This window comes from Pithys albifrons, chromosome 3 (assembly GCF_047495875.1).
Source record: "Pithys albifrons albifrons isolate INPA30051 chromosome 3, PitAlb_v1, whole genome shotgun sequence".
Lineage (NCBI taxonomy): Eukaryota > Metazoa > Chordata > Aves > Passeriformes > Thamnophilidae > Pithys > Pithys albifrons.
The window spans coordinates 18,344,428-18,359,778 of record NC_092460.1 but is presented as its reverse complement, the minus strand read 5'-3'; the positions used below and the strand labels follow the sequence as shown (position 1 = coordinate 18,359,778).

The following is a 15,351-nucleotide window of genomic DNA, read 5'->3' as shown; positions in this document are numbered from 1 at the left end:
TGTGTAGTCAAGGTACTTGTTTCGTCTAAGACAAACAGCTGGTGGTGATTGAGAGATTCCTTGCATAGGTGATTTGTAAAGATTTTTTTTCTTTTTATAATGTGGAGAGTTAGGTATATTAAAAAAATAAAAATGAGAAAAAAGGACCAATCAGAGATACTTTTGCATAAATGCCAAAGCATTTTAAAAGTGCCTAAAAGCAGAATTAGAAGTTCACTGTTACCTGTTAGAGGTAGTTTAAATATACATATATATGCCTGCAATGTATTTAATGTTACAGAAAAGCATGCTGACTTACCTGTAGGTATGCTAACTTGTCTCAGTTACTTTAATATATTTAGGCTGCACACTTTTTGAATCTATTTAATAAAGATGTTTATTAGCAGTAGATTTTAGTTTAATATCATACAGTAAATTGCTCCTACTACTTAGTCTTCCAGAAGGTGTTTCTCAAAGTCATGGATAAGCAATATGTTGCTAAGCAGAACAAGAAACTGATTGATAGTTTATGACACAAAAAATGATGACTTTGAAACCTGTGGGTTCTAAGGCAGGCAAGACTTAGAAATGCTCTGGAACAGGCTGAGGGGGGACAGAGTGCACAATGCAGAGCTGATTGGATTTTTGATATGTAGTCTTTGTTGATTGTCAAGTTGTGTGTGGTTTGCTTCACTCAAAAAAAAAAGGGGGTGACTTGAGAGATGAGAATAACAATAACTAGCACTCAGAGGGTTATGGTTTTTGATGATTTCTGCCCCGCCCCCTCTCCTTCCCCTGAGTTTGGGAGGATGAGCTGGGAGAGGCATAACTTGGAACACAATAGCTCAGGTTCTGAACCCAGCTAGTGCCTTTGTGGTGAATGACCTTCTTGGCCTCAGACAGAAATGTATTTGTGAGTTAGAAGGTTAGTTCAAGTGTGGATGCCAAGCACTGGGGCAGAACGAACTTGGAGATAAAGACATTGAGGATGGCTGTGTCATCCTTTGGAGCAGAAAGACTCCAGAGGAGTAGAAATGGGACTAGTTGTCCTGTTTCAGTTTTTTTAATAATATACTGTTCAGATGGGTTACAGGTGAGGAATAAGCATCACCAAATTCTCAAATGACAATGTTTTGTTACACTTCTACATTTTTCTGTGTATTTATATGACTTTTTATTGAGATGTATCATACCGAGATACAACTCTGGTGTTTTATGAGACTGAGTGCTGTTGTCTTCATACTCCTGTTTTATTTTTTGTTTGGTTTTTAAAAAATATTTTTATAAAGACAAATATTAGTTCTCTTAACTGTCTGCCTTAACTAATGTAATCAATTTTTCTTTTGCCTGTGGGTTAAGATGCATAAAAACCAGTATGAAAATGTGAAAACTGAAATGTAATTGCTGCTGTAGAGGGTGCTGCATCAACCCACTATATAATTATCATCCTTAGAGTGTCAAATTTGAATATAATGCCTTTAGATCGCTTATTTCAGGTATTAAAGGAAAAACTAAGAAGAAAATACAGTAAAAAAGACTGAGCCCTTAGCAGTGCTTGAATTAGTAACACAACTGTGTGAGGTTTTGGTGTTTAGGCAGCAACAGCAGCCTTGTGTTGGGACGAAGAAATGCCTTGCTGCCTTGTCAGTGTTGACGTTAATTATTGATTGGGGGTCAGAAGCAGCGCATGTGCCGTCAGAGTTGGCTGTAACACAAGACAGGGACTGCAGTGATGCCAGCGGGACTGCAGCCAGGGAAGAACCTGTAGCATTTGGAGTTACATGTTTCTCATCATCAGACTTTTATTTTGTTGTAATGAATTCATATGAATCTTAAAATAATGGCAAGATGAGTCGTCAAGCTTATTTCTATCGTGTCCCTCCACAGGAATTGCACAGGAGAACCCAACTGCAGCCTGAGCCAGCAAAGACGAAGGCTCTTCAAACAGTTATCGAAATGAAGGTATGGTCTTTGCAAGTTTGCCTGTGTTGTTTTGGCAGCATCAGGTCACGCACCTGGGATGGCTGGGATGGCGTTAATTTTCCTCATTGCAGCCTGTACCATGCTGTATTTGAGTTTCAGATCGAAACAGTGTTAGTAACACGCTGCTGGTTCAGCTGTTGCTCAGCAGTGCTTACCAGTCAAAGCTTTCCCAGTTGCTCACTCTGCTGCTGCCCCAACAAGCAGTTTGGGGGCTGACAAGGGGCTGGGAGGGAAGGGTGGGGACAGGTGACCTAAACTGACCAAAGGGACATTCCAGACCATCCAATGTCATGCCCAGCCTGGAAACTGAGGGGAGGACATTCAGAGTTACGGCATTTGTCTTCCCAAATAAATGTTGTGCATGATGAAGCCCTGTTTTCCTGGAAATATCTGGGCATCTGCCTGCCAGTGGGAAATAGGGAATGAATTCCATATTTTGCTTTGCTTGCATGCACAGCTTTGCTTTACATATTAAACTGGCTTTGTGTCAACCACTGAGTTTTCTCACTTTTGCCCTTCTGATTTTCTGCCCTGTCCCACTGAGGGGGAGTGAATGAGCAGCTTTGTGACACTTGGCTGCCTACCAGGGTTGACTTATGACTTTTACTATTAAATCTTTAAATGCTTCCTTTACCTTATCAATATATTTTGTTGTGAAGCTAGGAATAATTAGTACTTATTTCTCCCAGTCTTTTTTCTTAGTAAAATTGATTAAAACACCCCAAGTGCATCATTGCTGAATAATGAGAACTATTACTTTTTAAAAAGACTTGGAGGTGTGCCTGTGTGTTTCAGGAGATCCAAAGTAGGTGGAATAAACTGACAAACTGACGTCCAAGGCAAACTTTCCAAGGCTAATGTAAAAGGTTTTTCCTCTTGATCTATAGAAATAGTTCTGCTGGTGGTTATTAGGCCATCATTTTACAGCTAACCTAAGAAAAATATTCATTGTATCAGTTTTCTCTTTTTGATATATAATGATACTAAACTGTTGTGGCTTTTCCCTCCCACAATAACAACAGATAAAAATAATAGTTTAAAAAGTGAAAACTGATATTTTTGCATAATTCTCTTAGTCTGGAATGTAAGGAAAATGCCATGAGACCTGAGATAATTTGTGAGTTGGCAATGCTGCCTGAAATACGTTAATGATGGTCTTTCATTTCAGTCTTAAAAGGAAGTGCAAATTAAAGGCCTCATATTGCCAGTGACTTCTGTTATGAGTAAATGAGTTCAGGATGTCTGAACATTGTGGTAAACACACAGTTAAAACAACAGCAGGACTTTCTAAATACAGTATCTGTCTTTTAATAGATAACAATTAGTTTGGATTATATGAGTAGCAAAGAAGATACATTGATGTCAGTATTTAATTTTCTGGTGCACATTTGCCTTGGCCATTATTCTAGCTCAGAAGTCAGTGTATGAAATCTAAAATGTGTGGGTTTACATTAATTTGTTAACCCTAAGTAAATGGGAAAGTGCCATGCTGGCTGAGAAAGGGATTTGTTTCTATTAATATTCAGAACTATAAATTAAAAGTTTTGGGATACAAAATTAATGTGTTAGAATAATTTATTATCTTTCATGTGAGTTATTAACAATGTCATCTTCCTGTACCAAAACTCTCTGAACAGAACAGGAATGGGGGTGCCTGACACATGAATGGCACATGTGAGGCTGCAGTTGCAGCCACTCCTGACCATGTCTGTCCCCAGAGACAGTACAGTGTTTTCTGTCTGTCTCCCAGGAGAGGTGGGTGTGCTGTGTTGTTCCACTGTTTGAAAGGCTGATCTTTGTGGGGAGGATTTCTATTTGTCACGACTGAGGCTGCAGGATGTGGTGCAGAGCTGCCTCTTCGTTCTGAGGCACACAGTTCTTTCTTTTCCTGTGAACACACCCTCCTTTGGGGTTGCCCTGTCTAAAATAAGCCTAATATTGAAAGGGACAAATGTAAGATGTTGAAATCCATATGATTAAACAGCAGTTTTCATTACAAGTTCCAGATTTGGAATGTTTTCAAGTAAATTTAAATTGTCTTAATCCAGACAGCATTTGTTTTTGAAAAAAAAAGTGGAACATTTGTTTTGAATGATCAAGCATTGAAACAATCATTTCCCTACAGTGTCGAGGGTAGAAGGAGGGAGAGGATTAGCCTGTAATATGGCAGTCTGAGGCTGAGCACTACTCCATGCAGAGGCTCCAAGGAGGATACATTTCTCCTCACTGCACCCAACCTCCTCCCCCTGCTTGCCACATTAGCTTTTCTGAGTCCCCTCCATGGCTCCCCCATGCCCTGTCAGGATGCAACTTTTCCTTCTTTGTAAATCCTGCTGTTCTTTCCAGTGATTTCCTTCTGTCCCTTGCCACTGCTGAATGCTTTCTGTCTTTTCCCAGTCTGTACATCCTTTCATCCAATGAAGTCACATCCATTTCTAGTATCTCATGTGCGTTATTTGTCCTAAACATCTTTTCTTCTGCACTATCTTTCCTGTCATGCTCTTCATTTCTCACTGAAACTTTGCAAGTAGCTGTCTTTTCTTACAGCAATTGCATTTTCTGCCTAGCTGTTCTCTGTGACCAATGTCTGTCTTCTGTATACTCATGCAAAAAACCTCCAAACAAATGGCAAACAAAAAAAGGTGAAAAATTCACATCCTGTGTCTTGACTTCTGTTTTTCTTGCTTTATTTATTCCTTTCCAGATATCTATTGTCTTTTCAGATGTATTGCACAGGCCATTCTTGCCTAACTTTCTGGTTTTGCTTCTTAGGCATATTTACTTCCAGATGTCCCATGTCTTTTGCTCTATTGTTTCCCCTTACATTCTTTATTCTGTTCTTGTGTCTGCAACAGACCTTCCCCTTCAGAAGCCCTTCTTTCTTCTGGGAAGCAGAGTCCCAAAAGGAAAGGAGGGCAGGACGCTTCCCTTTCCCACATACCCCTGTTATTCCCTCAAGCTAGTCTAGTTTTGTTGCAATGGTTGCTTCTGACTGTGACTACAGTTATATGTAGTTGAAAAGAATTTTTTTCTCATGCCTAAATCCTTGTCTCTTTAAGTGTTAAATAAAACGGATACATTGAAATCTTTTCTTTAATTGCAATTGCACCGTTGCATATCGTGTGCTGACAAATCACTGACATGTTCAAAGTTGATTAGCACCTATTAATGTAACAGAAGTTTTAAATTGAAATAGGGTAAATTTAAATTGGACATAAGGAAAAAAGTATTTTATGATGAAGGTGGTGAGGCACTGGCACAAGTTGCCCAGGCAAGCTGTGGCTGCCCAATCCCTGCAAGTGTTCAAGGCCAGGTTGGATGGGGCTTGGAGCAACCTGCAATAGTGGAAGGTGTCCCTGCCTGTGGCAGGAGGGTTGAACTAGATGACCTTTAAAGGTTGTTTCCAAGCCAGACCAATACTTTTTGATATGATCTCATTCAGACCATTCTGGCCTTAGAGCAGTGATAGTACTTGAGAGAGAAAATCAGAACAGAGTTGCCTACAGATGTGGCATAAAGTTCATCTTAATTATAGGATATTCACTACCCTGAAATATATGGAGTCTAGCAACAGGAATGATGAACTCTTTAAAAATGGTAAGCTGTGGAGTAAATGAAAATACTTGTGGTTTACCTCACTTGCAGAGAGAGCCATCTTTGTGTATTGATCCAGCTGTGATATTTCAGGTAGGGGTTTGGTTTTGAAAAAGTGTGTGATGTGTGCTTGCAGTGCAACCTACTCTTCTTGTTAAGATGGCATGAACTTCAATTTCCCTTGTTTTCAAAGATAAACCTGAATATTCTCTGCATTAAATTGACAAAATTAAAAAATGCATATAGTAAGAGAAGCTGTGTATGGTCTGTTGGCAGCACGTGTACATCAGTGTACTGGTTTAAAGGTGAACAAGCAGGGGAGTTGAACTCACCACTAGAGAGTAAGTCAGAGGCTAAAATTTAATAATAATATTACAATAAATACGCTGACACAAAGAGAAATTGCTTTCAACTCACAAAACCCAGCAATATAACCCCGTATCCTGGGGCACAAACCCAAAGGGGTTTGTTAGCCCTTGTGCTGAGACCCGCGTGGTTCCCCCAAGTCTAAAGCAAAAAGAAGTGAGAAACCTGTTGGTGCAGGCGAGGGCTGTAGTTTGGTTGAGAGTGGCGGTCGTAGTCTGGTCGAGAGCGGTGATCTCATCCTGTTGGGGTCCTGCTGCTCCTCTGGATCTGACAAGAGCCTGCTCAGGTCTTACCCACCACTTATGTACCCTCAAGGAGTACCCAGTCCCTCCCCCTGGGCAGGGACTCACACAATGGGTGATTAACTCTGGGAGCCAAGGGGGTATTGTTGAATGGTTGATGGCCCCTTAGCAGCCACGCCCCCTCAGGCTGGGTGTGAAGGTGCTAATGACTCCCTGGGCAGCTGCTGCTAATGGTCCATTGTCCTTGGGGAATGAATAGAGGGGGTAGAATACACAGCTTTGATCACTCTCACACAGTGATAGCTGGTCCCACCTGCTGAGCTAGGACAATCAGTGTATTTACATGCAAGTTTTACTAAATGAGAGGTTTCAAATAATTCCTTCTGATTGCTTGTTTAATGCCCTACAAGCCAAATTTTTCACAGGCACAGTTTAAATTTATCAGATGTGTTAAATGATGAACAGTAGCATTTGTTACTTTTCCTTTCAGAGTAAGACAGCCTGGAATGCTGTATTATATAGAGTTGGACTCAATGATCCTTGTGTGTCTCTTCCAACTCAGAATATTCTGTGATTATTTACAAATGTTTTGCCCTTTTCTCACCTCTCAGTATCCAGGAAATGTACAATGAGACTCTTGTAAGGATTGATATGATTGAAGAAACATCACTGTGGAAGTTAATTTCTAGAGTTAGTCTCTTTTTCATTGTGAAATACTATTTTCTTCAGTATCAGGACACCTACCAATTGTTTCACATCCCAGAAGAGGTGGGTTTCTGAGAGGTCCAGCAGAGAAATAGCCATAACCTCTCTGACAGAGGATGTCCAACACTGTTCCATTAAAGGAGATGGGGAAGAAGTTTTGGTTACTGCTGGAAGAAGGGGATAGACTAGGAAGAGTACCCTGATCTCTATCACAAATCCTGCTGTATAATCTTATGTCTTTTAACAGATTTAGGGGCCCTTGCTGGAAAAACCTGCACAGATGTTGCATTGTTGTAGAACTCAGAAGATGTTTATTAGTACCATTTAATACTAAGCTGCTTCCTTAATATTATTGCAAAGGAATCTGTGATTCAACACAGAACCACAGAGTTATTTTACAATGTTGCTAATGTGGATAAATCTTAGAGGTCCGAAGGAAATGCATCTGTTCCTGGTTCAGTTCTGAAAGCTTGCCAGGACCCTGTGCCACAACAAGAGCTGGTTGAGTTTTCCAATTGAAGTTTTCTGTGGGAAAATGCTGATTCAGCTGAACCAGAAGATTTTATGGGAATGTGCCTATTCTGACAAAACTTTCAGTGAATGTAAAGCCCCAAGTTTCTGTCCATCCTGTGAGTCAGCCCAGCTCTTTTGTGGTAGTGCCCATTGGAGCTCTGGGTTCTCTCTTAGCTTTGACCTCCAAGGTTTCTCAATTTCTAGCAGTTGTCCAGACAGGAAAACTGTTGGCTTTCCTGGGCAAGTGGCATGCCTAAGGGACCAGGACCTTGGAGTCCTTGAACTCCAGAGAAACAGGGAAGCTGAGCCTCAGACTGAGTCCCAGTGAGTGGCCAGTTGTCCTGTACTGGCCTGTCCGGGTTGAGCTTGTGTTCCAGAGCTTGAAAGAAGAGCCAGGCCTGGGTGGTTAGCAATGACAACAAGGTTTATCACATGTATGTGGAAAAATAGGGTGTGTCCCTTTCTCCTTTCCCCCCTGTGTAGGAATGAAGATGGAATTTAAATCACAATGTATACTCTATGGACTGTGCAACAGAACATAGCATTGCATGTTCTCTGGGGGTGAAAAGAGCTCTGAATTCTGCATTTCTTTAAGCCAAAATCAATAAAATACTCCTGATTTATGGCAGTATGTGTGTTCTCTATTTGTACTTCCTAGCTTTGCTGTTTTACTATTTGATATTCATGCAACTACAGATACACTTCCGTTATCCTTTAGTATATGTGTCATATAATTTTCAATACTCTTTTTTTTTATAACTTAGGATACGAAAATAGCTTCACTTGAGCGCAATATAAGAGACCTTGAAGATGAGATACAGATGTTAAAGACAAATGGAGTTCTGAATACAGAGGACCGAGAAGAAGAAATCAAACAAATAGAAGTTTACAAGAGTCACTCAAAGTTCATGAAAAATAAGGTAAGATCTATTTATGTTAAAGATTAAGACTGTTTAAATAATGGAAAGAGGCTTTTAACTTGACTGTTTTCAACTCAAGCAGCTCTGCATGTCTTCTTTTGGTAAATGTCTACTATCAGTAGCTATGAAGGAGTGAAGCATTTTTTGATAAATAAAAATATGTTTATAGTTTGACTTAAGAAGAGGTAAGGAAGAGCTTTTATTTCTAGTTTTGACTGTAGTTTTGCAGTAAGGACTGCTATTTCATAGATGCTGCCAAATAGTACTCTTGTATTTTAAAAAGTAGCCATTTAATGACTATTCCTGCAGAGTACCTGTCCTTTCAAATGACTGTACATAGATTATCACAAGCTGACCACAGGCAGACAGTGAACATGTAGTGATGTAACACATTTCCTGGTGTCAGGCTCACAGGAGACTATTACTTCTTCATTATCTGGGATTTTGTGCTCCAGAAGGAATGAATGTTAGGGGTCATGTGTAATTAATTAATTCAGATTTTAAAAAAAAATAATTAGAGAATGTATTTATTCTGTTGGAAAAAGCTCTTAAACTACTGAAAAGTAATAGTTCCTAAATAGCATTGCCATCAGTTAGGTTATTTTGCCTAGTTAAGCATCCTTAATTTCAAAGCAATTCAGTTTTAGTAATTTACAGCACAACTCCTAAGGCTTGTTGATACAAAAATAAAGTAGAAACCCCTGTACTTTGTTAACAGTCTTCTGATGTTTTTGAGACAAAAAGCTTCAGTATATTTCTGTGGTCCAGAAAGCAGATGAATGAGAAGAGTGTTAAACATGCCTTGTTTTGTCACAGTCTTCCGATCTTTGATAAATGCCCCATTCTGATGAAACTTTGCCTGTTTTCTGTCACCAGTCTTTTTCTTCCACTTAAAATTGAGATTTGCAGCAGAAGATTTTATTTTTATCATTCATCTGAGAACCCTTCAAGGTGGAAAAGTATTTATGGAGCTGTCAGCAAACAGATCTTATTATACCTGATCTGTTGAATCTGAGATAGGTGATAAATCCTGATAAACAGAAGTCTTGATTGATGGCAAAGAGCAGCACAGAACTCTTCTCACAGTTAACACTCTTAGGTGTTATGAAGCTCTTAATACTTTTCATTTTTTCTTGAAATGTAACTTGTTATAAATCTGTTCTTGATTTAAATAAATGGGAAGGTGTCAAATGGAGGCAAATAGTGATTATTATTTATAGTACATGTGGCAGAGAATGCTGAGAAGTATTTATTTTCAATTCTTAGTAATAGTCACTCTTTCAAAATATATAGGCTTAATTGTGACTTCTTAAATAGAAATCCAAAAACTGAGTGAGAACTTGCTTAGATTATTTTTTTCTTGCCCACTTGATGAGGACTCTTCTTTCTCTGCTTTGGAAGGGAGAATTCTTGCCATCCCTCACATGGTACAGAAATTGTCAAAAGAAGTTTTACATGACTGAGATCTGTACCTTCAAGTGTCTTGACTGAAAATATGAAGAAAACATATAGGTTGATATGTACTTTTAAGTTTTCACTTTACAGGACTTCCTTCTCTTATTTGGGCTCAGCCTTTGGAAGGAACATGTGCATTTTTTCAGGTGTGAGTTTGCATGCTGGAATTTAAGTGGTTCTTTGAGTATTAGAACTCCCATGCTCTCCACTGCAATGTTTATGAGGAGATCTAGTGGCAGATCAGTACAACTTCAGCAGATTACCATCAAAACTAGTTTTAAGAATTGATTAAACAGTAACAAGGCACTCTAACTATTGTCTGCATATAAGAACTTTCCCTGCTGCATGAAGGGAGCATGCCAATTGTAGGAGATCCTATACAGGAGAGGAACAGGAGTTTTTTGTATGTTTGTTTTTTTGGATAGGTCTGGAATCGTGAACAGACCTTACCCAGTCTAACCTGTAGACTCTACTCATAGACTTGTAGATTCTACTGTAGGTGCCACCTCATTTGCATTACTGCTGGTTTGCCTTCACTTAAATCCTTTATTTTAGAAAGCATATTGTCTTATGTCACATAAGACCAGATCTTATGATGCACAAACCAGCATAGTTTCATTTAATGGAATTATTTACTAAAGATTTAGTCCATTAATTTTAACATGCACTATTCAGGGGGAAAGCTCTGATTTTTTTTTCTTTGTTTCATGGTTACTCTTTGTAAAGTTATGGAGGAATTGGATGTGTAAAAATAATAATAGAGGAAAACAGATAATGATTTTCTGGACATGGAAGGTGACAATTGTCAATTGAGAAGGAAGGGAAGGGAACTCAGGTTTCAGGAAAGGAGGTGAAGCAGGATCGTATTGGGCAATGTTGGAAAAGCAGTGACAGGCAAATGAAGCGTATGAAATATGTGAGAGAGTGGGAAGGTCACCAGCAGAGGTCAAACGGAGTTTTTCATGCTATGACACTTGTACCCAGACTTGTAGGTTATCTTCACTGCAGTCTTTAAAAGTATGGAAATGTTTTTGCCCTTATCTTTTGTTGTACTGAAATCAGGAGGTCTCATGGAATTGTTGCCTCCTGGTCTTCCACTCACTTCCATGACTTCAGATATAGCAAAGTGAAAATATTTGTATATCTGCTAAAGGCAACAATTGATTTTGTGTCCTGTTTAATTTTTTTTTTGCACATCAATAGATAAAGAAGAATTTAGGAATATAAAAATGTATGCAGATCTAAAAATTTTTTAAAAGAAGTTATGTATATCTTGTTATACCTTTGTATTTTTGGGACTTATTTCTTTAAATTGAAATTTTAGTACATTTTCACCATTTGTATTTATTTTGATAAAACACCAACCAAAAGAATATTTATTCAACACATTGGTGTGTTCTGTGTGTTTGGTTTGTGGTTTGTGGGGTTTTTTGGAGTGTTCTAACACATTTTTAAAATCCTGACAATTTGTAGGTCTTGCAGCCAGAACTTTATACTAAACAGATTCTGTCTCTAAAACACAAAGAACATACCTGCAATGGAAATGAAGTCTTTTCTCTTTGTTTTGATTATTTTTCAGAGTGTGGGTTGTGGCAAGGAAAAAAGTGAGAAGAGTTTAAAAAATGAGATTAAGCATCTGTGATGTTCACATGCATCTCATACAAAGCATGGGCTGTAATTCTCATTGGCTGCAGATCTACATCTTGTCTTTGTATCTTGTAGACAGATTTCCCCATTATTTCTTTTGTGTACATTTTGTCTCAGTTGCCATTCTTGCTTACAGGTTTGGGGAATGTGCTTTGCTTTCAAGAGAAAGTTTTCCTTAACAGCTTCTTAGCTGCCCCCTTCCCTCACATGTGTTTTTTTATGCTCCTTCTCTAATTTTGATATTTTCAGACTCTAAAGGTGATTTCTTTCAGTGCCAGGACAGATCTTGATTTCATTCAGTAGCTCAGGGGTGACTATTTGAGCACCTTAACCAGCTAGAAAAATACATTGGGATTTATAAAGAGAAATGAGGAATAAATATATTAAGACATGTATACAGACTGTAGTTGGAAGAAACATCTTTTTAAATTTAGTTTTTAAGGTTAATTTTGGGATGTAAAACAAAATAGAAATATTTTGATCAGCAGTAAATACTACCAGTGCCATACAATTTTGAATTTGAGAAATGTTTTAGTATGTGGACCTTTGGGATGTGGTTGAGTAGGATCAGCCTGTGAATACATATTCTTTTTTTTCCTGGCAATTTTTGCATCACCTTCTATCTGCAGGTTTTAAATTTCTTGCATCCCAGAGGTCTGTTGGGATGCAACTGATGGGAGAGACTGGAAAAGAGCTCTTCTAGCACTTCTCTGTTTTTTTTGCAGATTTGAATCTTGAATTTTAAAGAAAACTATCTAGGCCTTACAGTCATCCAGAAAACTTTCCAAATATAAAGGAAGTGTGATTTATCTCAGTTATGCATATACAGTGAGGTGTTTTATTTCAAATAATCCTCATGAGATAATGGATTTGAATTCCTCTGGTGGTCAATGTTATTTCACAAGAATTGAAGAGTAGTTACATGCCACCTAATTCACGATCCTTTAGCAGTGCTCTGGGTATTGCCCAGTGCTTTGTTCTGATTCCTGTATTCTAAATCCACCATGATTTTGTGTTCTGTGGCTGCTCTTCCTGTTTATCAATGTGGAAAGGGAATAATCACAATTCCATGACATTTACTCATGAACCTTAAATTCACTTAATTCAGAAGCTCTGTCTTTAGTGACTGTTTCTGCTGTTTCCTCTAGGATAGGCTTTTAAAATCTCTCAGCCCTTTCAATTTGTGGAATATTTTATAATGTTTTCCCCAGACTTCTCTTAAGTTTAATGTCTTTGGCTTGGCTTTTCTAATACCTGAGAATTCCATGTGAACTGCCAGGGAGAAAAATAGGAGGTGGGGATAGTGGACAGTAACACATTTGCAAGGAAAGTAAGGTTAAAATTCCACTTTTCTGTTTTCCTCTCCTTACTAAGATGCCTGTTTATCAGGCTCCTGAAGAACTCGTGATTCATTCTGGCTAATGATAAGTCACAGGTTGGAAGGATTGAATTGATACTTTTATGAACACTTTTTTCCTATGCATTTTTGCTGTCCTGCCAGACTTGCCTCACATGGGATAAATGCCTTTGAACTTAAGTGAGGTCCACGGTGAATTTATAGGCCAAATCATTATGCAGCATCTTTAAGAGTTTCCTTTAAACTTCTTTTAAGTTCCTTTTAACTTCTGCAACAGCCGGGCAACCATTCTCAAGACAGGGTACATTAAATTACAAGAAGTACAATTGAAATTGTGAGTGTAAAAAGTCTGAATCTTAATTCTCTTCCAGGATTCACACATGTTTTATTTGGCATATGGTCATTCACACTTTTCAGATTTCAAATGGAACTATGAGTTGGAGATGAAATTAATGATTCAATGTTTTTTTCCCCACTGCAGATTGATCAACTGAAACAAGAACTCTCAAAGAAAGAATCAGAACTTCTTGCCTTACAAACTAAGCTTGAAACTCTTAGCAATCAGAATTCAGATTGCAAGCAACACATTGAAGTGCTTAAAGAGTCCCTTACTGCCAAAGAACAGAGAGCTGCCATACTCCAGACAGAGGTATTGGATCTGCTAATCTTGAAAAGCAATAGGAATATTTAGTTCATAGCATGTGTCAAGGTGATAGTGTGTTTGGTTCAAGTCTGTGTAGAAGGCAAGTTGTTTAAGAATAGAGAATAATTTAAAATGTTCGAAATTCTAATGTATTTGGGGTATATATAATTTTGGTAGTAAATCATGTCTCATTATAGAATTTATTTAGAAGTATCTGTGATTGCATTTCAAGAAAATGTTTGTATTTAATGCTCATTTGGGGGAGCTGGACCTTTATGAATTGATTGTTGTCATATCATGCCCTGTTTCCTCATCTGTTGGTTCACTGAGTTTTCCTTTGGTTTGCTCTGGTTGATGCTTCTTTTCTGCTGTGTAATTCTCTTCTGAAGGGTGAAGCTACTGATGTATTTTTAAAGGATCTGTTGAAGGGTGCATATTATTAATCTGTGATTGTTCCAAGTGCAATCAACATTTATTTTAAAATATAAATAATTCAGTCTATGAAACAGACCAATGCATTATGTATGTATCTACTAAGTCAGATCATAAAAATAAGAGTAATGGAATACACAGCTGAGATGGTTGTCACACTTGAGGAAATGTGTTAATCCTGTGTTTAAAATGTCCATTAATTATTTTTTGTGGTTTTAAAAATTTCATGGACGTTGAGCACATGATAGTGCTGATTAGATTGAATCCTATTAGAACTTTTTGGTTGTCTTTTAAATGTGTGTACCCCTTTCAAGAAACAAATACCTGTGAAATTTAGTCATACACTGCAAATCGTTTCTGTTCAGAGAAGTATATTCTTTAAGGTATAGGGTTACAGGAATCTTATAGAATGCTTCAAATTTCTTGCTAGCAAAGTCTTAGAGAAAATAAGGACTTAAGCTCATTATTCTTATAGAAGCAAGAAGTAAGTATTTCTGAGATTCTGTTTTCCTTTTGTGCTGTATGTTTTGGCCTCTGTACATTAAGAAGGCACAGATGAAATCTCAGAATTTCCAGCTTGTATTTAACGGGCCAGCCAGCACCTGTGTATGATACAACATAATCATAATGGAGAAGGATACAAACACCAGCAATTTTGGTGATCTCAGTCTAGCACTGGAGTAGTTAAGATGACACATTTTAAATCTTAGGCTGTGCAAATCTGCTTTGTGATGTTTGTGTGACCTGCCATGCTGCTGAGGATGGAGAAGAATTCCATTGGCTCTCTCCTGATGTGATTTCCTAATTGTTTATCAGAGCAGTATGTATTCAATGCATTCCAGTCTCATGGCTGGCACATGGGCAGGGCTCAAAGGAACTGAGTCTGCAGTGCTCTTGGTGAAGTGCTGCTGGGATCGTGCAGTCCTGCTGGAGAACCAGTTGGTTTCTGGCAGGTGTTTAACTTCTCTTTTTCCCACTTTATGCACAAGGCAGTTGAGTTTGAAGCTTTCACATGAAGCAATTTCAGTTTAAAATGAGCTGTGATTGCCTCCTGGTGTGCAGGTGACAGTGGGCTGTGCTGTGTCTGCAACTTGTTCATCTCTCAGGGAAAGCAAATGAAAAATTAATGTGGCAATACTCAGAGGCAGCTTGATAGAAGAAATGCTCTACTAGGGAGAACTGATCCCTTTAGTTTGGCCTAATATCATGTTATTTGTGATATAAGTGATTGTGATATTTTATACAAATGATATGAGATTCTCCACGCTTTCAAATTAAATATTAGAATATCTGTTTAGGTATTCAGTTAGTGAGAGCTATATAATAGTATAATGTATATTCAGTGGAAGATACCAGCTTATGGTCTTGATTATTTGTTTAAATTAACCCTTTACTTCTGTATAGTCCAAAGCTTTCTGATGCTTTGGTTTGTTTCCGAATGAAATAACCACAAACTAAGCGGGTTGTGGCAGTTAAGAGACTTAAAAATGAAGCCAAAAACCTCATAAATGCCCT

The 15,351-nt window shown here is 38.1% G+C and overlaps 1 protein-coding gene across 9 annotated transcripts in view; it reads left to right on the top strand.

Annotated features, from left to right (window-relative positions):
* ERC2 (ELKS/RAB6-interacting/CAST family member 2) overlaps positions 1-15,351 on the top strand; it is a 418,320-nt gene that overhangs the window by 85,076 nt on the left and 317,893 nt on the right. For all 9 annotated transcript variants that reach the window (XR_011697331.1, XR_011697333.1, XR_011697332.1 and 6 more), the window contains exons 4-6: positions 1,867-1,941; positions 8,147-8,302; positions 13,243-13,410. Coding sequence is in view for 2 of the 9 variants with exons in the window: in XM_071550773.1 (XP_071406874.1) it covers positions 1,867-1,941; positions 8,147-8,302; positions 13,243-13,410 (399 nt within the window). In the remaining 7 variants the exon portion in view is untranslated. The remainder of the gene's footprint in view (positions 1-1,866; positions 1,942-8,146; positions 8,303-13,242; positions 13,411-15,351) is intronic.